This window comes from Octodon degus, unplaced genomic scaffold (genome assembly GCF_000260255.1).
Source record: "Octodon degus isolate 3935 unplaced genomic scaffold, OctDeg1.0 scaffold00029, whole genome shotgun sequence".
Taxonomy (NCBI): domain Eukaryota; kingdom Metazoa; phylum Chordata; class Mammalia; order Rodentia; family Octodontidae; genus Octodon; species Octodon degus.
The window spans coordinates 6,129,366-6,135,352 of NW_004524605.1; the positions used below are offsets into that span (position 1 = coordinate 6,129,366).

General features: G+C 38.6%; 1 protein-coding gene across 2 annotated transcripts in view; it reads right to left on the bottom strand.

Annotated features, from left to right (window-relative positions):
- Positions 1–5,987, bottom strand: part of Cdkl3 (cyclin dependent kinase like 3) — a 76,073-nt gene that overhangs the window by 9,627 nt on the left and 60,459 nt on the right. For both annotated transcript variants that reach the window (XM_023713081.1, XM_023713082.1), the window contains exons 5-6: positions 4,626–4,738; positions 2,643–2,782 (exon numbers count right to left, since the gene is read on the bottom strand). In XM_023713081.1, the coding sequence (XP_023568849.1) occupies positions 2,643–2,782; positions 4,626–4,738 (253 nt within the window). The remainder of the gene's footprint in view (positions 1–2,642; positions 2,783–4,625; positions 4,739–5,987) is intronic.

Below are 5,987 nucleotides of genomic sequence, written 5' to 3' on the forward strand. Positions count from 1 at the left end.
CCCCTAGAATATTTTTTAATAACTGATAGAATTATCAAAGGGGCAGGGGAGATGGCTCAGTGGAATAAGCGCTTCCCTGGCAAGCGGAAGGACCTGAGTTCAATCCCCGGTTCTGCAAAAAAAAAAAGAATTATCGAGTGATTTGGAGTGCTACATTTATCATAGACAAAACACTTACATACTTGAGTCTGCTTCTGTTTCATTAGTTTCTGTGAGAAGCTCAGTGTTTGGTCTCTCACCTGCCACAGGCAAAGTTTTGGGCTCAATCCTCAGTACAGAGGAAAAAAGAGCCCAGAAAATGACAATTCATTTGCACATTTACTGACATAATAGTATGACTCCAATACACTACTAATTGCAAACCACTTTACACAGCAGAGTGTAAAGGATGACAGCATAATTTCTACCCATGTGTTGTGCAGGACAAACTCAAAATATAGAAACCAAAATTTTAATGATGCAGAAGTTGGGAAAAGCTTAAATTTCTTTTTTGTTTTTCTTTTTTAACGTATGGCCTCACTACACAGCTCGGACTCATAGTGATCCTCCTATCTCAGCCCCTCCGGCACTGGAATCATAGGTGTGCATCACCACACCCGATCTTGGTGGTGGGTCAGATGCCCTGGGGCAGGGACAGTGCCACATGTGGTGCCAACTTCTCTTGTTTATTGCATATTTTCTGTAATAACTATATAGTTCTTTCTCTCTCTCTCTCTCTCTCTCTCTCTCTCTCTCTCTCTCTCTCTCTCTGTGTGTGTGTGGTAATGGGAACTCAGGCACTTTGCAATGAACTACACATCCTCAGTCCATCTTTAATTTTGTATTTTGAGAAAGGGCTTCGCTAAATCACTGAGGTATCCAAGCTGGACTCAAAACTTGTGATCTTTCTGTCTCAGCCTCTGGGATTACAGATCTACACCAACAAACTTGGCTTATGCATTTCTTCTGTATTTCAAACTCTACAAGAAAAGTTAAACTGAAAATGAAGTAATAAACTGTTTCCCCAGATACCAATTAAAAAGTTTTCTGTCAATGATTTTCTTTCCCTTTTGCAGAATCAGAAATCAAATCAAAGAGCACACACACTCAAGGCAAGTGACCCCCACTGAGCTATCTCCCTAGCCCTCAACTATATGCTTTGTGTTGTGCATCAGCCTAACAGCAGCAACGGTTAACACTGAAGTCTGTTGGAAACACAGCTTTTGTAAACAGGGAAAGGGGTTCACTGGAAGGTGAGGATGGGGGAAAAAGCAAGATATATCCTGTATAGGTACAAATTTCCTATGATGAATGTGATCATTTTGTAGATCTAAAATGTACCAATAAAACAGAAAACATTAACACCTGCTAGTTTATTCTGGGGTCTGGGCTGAACACACTTTCCACTATCACTTAATCCTCTAGCCCCAGAAGCTAAGTACTGCTACTGTCATGTGATAACCCAGGAAACTGAGGTATGAGCTAAGTAATTCACCCAATTACAGAACAATTAGCACATCTGGTTTTCAATGTAGTCAGTGTGACTCCAAAATCCCTCTCTTTTTTTTCATCACTGCAATATATTTGCTCTAAAGTGTAGGAAATCACATTTTAGAAAGGACTATACATTATGAACAAGTTCACTGCTCCTGGTAAAGAAACTGACTAGTTAAGAAAAAAAAAAAGTTGATATTTTATTGTTGTTTTTATTACCAGGAATCAAACTCAGGACCTCACTTGCCAGGCAGGCAGGCAGGCACTGTGCCACTGGGCTATATACCCAGCCCTTGTCAGGTTAAAGGAAACAAAAGCAAATTTGCTATTCACATTAAATCTATCTTATATTTTGTAATGAAGTGTGCTAGCATGTTTATTACTTAGCTTAAATAAAAGGTAACTGCCAAAATATAAAAAAGGCTATAGCATGCTTCTGTTTTCTCATTTAACATGAATGGTGAAGGATTTTTTTTTTGGGGGGGGGGCTGGCTCAGGATGCCTTCAGGGCAGATCTGGCAAGGCTTGAGGATCTGACTAATATGAATTTTGGTATTGGTGTACAAATGTATTTGTTCAATAACATCAAAACTATAGCTGTCAGTAAATTCTCTATAGATTATTTGAGACAGCACAGCACAAATAGACCCCTAACCTGGCTAGACTGCACATTTAAAAAGATGGTATTAAATGAGATGACAGCTTAGAAATTTTCCAGTTTATTCCAAATTACCATTAAAATCAGGGTAAACTAAAAATAATATGTATAATTATCTTTGGGACTTCTAGTTCGAACAGCCTAAACATTTTAATTTTTCTGTAACTTTTTTGCCTTTTTGAGACAGGGTTTCACTATGCACTTCAGGCTGGCCTCAAACTCACAGTGATCCTCCTGCCTTAGCCTCCTGAGTGCTGCGATGACAGGCATGAACCACCATGCCTGGATTTTCTGTAAGTTTCTTTCTTTTTTGCAGAACCAGGGATTGAACTCAGGCCCTTGCGCTTGCCAGGCAATCACTTATTCTACTGAGCTATCTCCCCAGCCCCTGTAACTTTTAACATGTTAATATTATACTAGGAATCCTTTTAGAATTTCATTAAAGTAATACTTTAAACTACTGTAATTCATGCAAATTTCTCAGGTATAAATTCTTAATTCTTTAACATACATCTACTATATCTGCCAATAATCCATTAAGCTTTGGATATTTTTTTCTTGCATTATTGGGGTGTTGAACTTGAGGAAGGACCATTCCAGCAAATATGGGGTTCTTGAAAAAAATATTCTGCAAATGAGGTGTCAAATTACCTGAAAAGAGAAGAATACATTAAGAAAAAAACAGGGGCTGGGGAGATGGCTCAGTAGAATAAGTGCTTGCCTAGCAAGCGCAAGGGTCTGAGTTCAATCCCTGGTTCCGCAAAAAAAAAAAAAAAGAAAGAAAGAAAGAAAAAAAAAAAAAAAAGAAAGAAAGAAAAAAGAAAAAACAGAAATAAGTCTATAATCAAAATAATCAAATTGGGGGCTGGTGAGATGGCTCAGTGGTTTAAAGCACCTACTTAGAACAAGCTTAGCAAAGCCACAGGGACTGCAGTTCAATCCCCCAGCACCGCATGCCAGCCAGCCCCGCCCCCTGGTGGGCTGAGCTGGCCACACACACACACACACACACACACACATAAATAAATAAATAAATAAAATAATCAAATTGCTTTGTGGTACACATTAAATCACTAAAAACTGAAACATGAAACAGTATCAATGATGTTTTTTTTTTTTTTCTGGAACCAGGGACTGAACTCAGGCCCTTGTGCTTGCCAGGGAAGTGCTTATTCCACTGAGCTATCTCCCCCACCCCAATTATGATCTTTTTTAATTTCTTTTTTTTTTTTTTTTGGCGGAACTGGGGATTGAACTCACTATGTAACCCAGGGTGGCCTCAAACCCACAGTGATCCTCCTGCCTCAGCTTCCCAGGGGCAGGGATGGCAGGCATGCACCACCATACCCAGTACCTCTATATTTTTTATGGCTTGGTTTCTTGATCTGCAAAATAACAGGATTAATCCTATCACCTCTAAGAGTCCTTCTAACATTAGTGTCACAATGAGAATGTTAGAGAATACATCAACACAGCTACTTCGCTATCCACTATATGCTTCTGTTATTGTTAAGAGAGCTGGGTATGGTAGCACAGGTCTGTAACCCCAGCACTCTGGGAGGCTGAGGCAGGGGATCATAAGTTTGAGTCCAGCTGAGCAACTCAATGATTTAGTGAGCCCTGACCATCTAAAAAGAAAAAAGCTACACATATTGCTCAGGGCCAACACCTTAGATTCAATTTTGAATAACTATACAAGCCCACAAAAAGGATATTTTCTGAGTAAATAACTGATTTTCTTCTCTTTTTATTCATCTTTTTTTTTTTTTAATTGGGTCTTACTACAGCTCGAACTCATAGTGATCCTCCTGTTTTCTGTCTCCCTAGTGCTAGGATTAGAGGTATGCGCCACCACACCTGGACTCCATCGCCGGCTCAGTGCACCCGGGGGTGGGGCGGGCACAGCTTATGGTGCCAGGGATCAAACCTTGGCTCCTGCACTTGCCTAAGCAAACGCTTAGTCTGCTGAGCTATCTCGCTAGCCTTGGCTTTATTTATTTATTTTTTTAAATAACTGATTTTCTATCTCCAAACACTTGAAAGCATGTGACTCAACCTTGCTGTTTAAAAGTCCTTGTTTAGGGGGCCGGGGAGATGGCTCAGTAGGATAAGCGCTTGACTGGCAAACACAAAGATCTGAGTTCAATCCCCGGTTCTGAAAAAAAATAAAAAATAAAAAAAATAAAAGTCCTTGTTTAGAAGCACAAATATTTGAAGAAGCCAAAAATTTTAAAATAAATTTTAGACAAATTGAAGTACATTCCTATTGTACTATTTTTCTCAGCATCAACCATCAACATATGGCTTAGCTAGTTGCAGTCTGGCAAATAAAATATTTATAAAAATAGAATGCTGTGCCTTCTTTATCTGCCACATCTATCAATACAGTATGCTACCTTGTTCTCATGCAGAAAAATGGAATCTAAAAATCAAGCAGAACTCATTTGTAAATACTTGTCTTAGATATGTAACAGGCTATTTCAGTAATACCTACCAACTTTTAAAACGATTTTATAGAGTAAATCTAAATCAGAGCTACTAGGAAGATGGGGACTTCCAGTGGCCATCTCAATGATCACGCAGCCCAAAGCCCAGACATCCACAGGCCTGAAAGAAACCACAATGGGTCATTTTTTTCATGCTAAAATATGTAAGACATCTGTGCTAACCTTTTATTTTATTTTTTTAAACCAGTTCTGGGGGTGAATCTTAGTGTCTCACACAGCGCGAATGTTTAAGTGGTAACATTTATAAGCTTTCAGGGTAGCAACATATGCTAACTTTAGGATACATATTATATATTATCATGTTTTATTAATTACATCAAATAATTTCTACTTAAGTTGTGTGAGAAGCCATATAATAATCTAGCTTAAAAGTAACTAATTTTGTGCTGGCCAAATAGCTCAGTGGATTAAAGCACCTGCAAGCAGACACAGGGGCCAGGAGTTCGATCTCCCAGCTTGCTTGATCCCCCCCCCACTTTGCTGAGATGGCAATTGAGACTGGGCATGGCGGCGCACACCTGTCACCCCAGCTCTTGGGAGGCTGTAAACAGGAGGATCAGCACCAGTCCGATCTAGTAGTGAGACCCTGAACACCCTGTAGACCATTTCCTAAAATACAAAAAATTAAAAAAGTAATTTTAAAGTTATTTCCTTCTTTTCTTTTTTATTGCAGAACCAGGGATTGAACTCAGGCCCTTGCACTTGCCAGGCAAGTGCTTATTCTACTGAGCCATTTCCCTGGCCCCACTAAAGTTATTTCAAGTAGTTATAAAAGTATATTATTAGTGACTTACAAATTAAAATTAAATACTAAATTCTCATTTAAAAATAAAAAACTCAAATATTTTACCATTTACATTTTATTTATTTTAACCCTTTGTGAATTAGTCATAATACAAATGTCTCCAGAGGATGCTTTTTATAATTGATTTTATCAACAGGTCTTACGATAAATGACAGAACTTAAAATAAATAAATAAATAATAGAACTTGTGAATAGATAAAAAGCCCAAGCTGGCTGGGGGAGATAGCTTGGCAGTCTAAGTGCCTACTTGGCAAGCACAGGACCCAGGTTCTATCCCCAGTACCACATGCCATGGGGAACTGCATAGTGAGATGCTATACCAAATAAATTAAAAAAAAAATTTTTTTAAAGCCCAAGCTCTTGCAGTATCCAAGATAATTAGATATTCTGCTCATTTAAACTTCTTCTGGGGCTGGGAAGATAGCTCAGTAGAATAAGCGCTTGCCTGGCAAGCTCAAGGTCCCGAGTTCAATTCCCTGTACTGCAAATAAATAAATAAATAAATAAATAAAAAGCCCAAGCTCTTTTTCAGATGAAATATAAA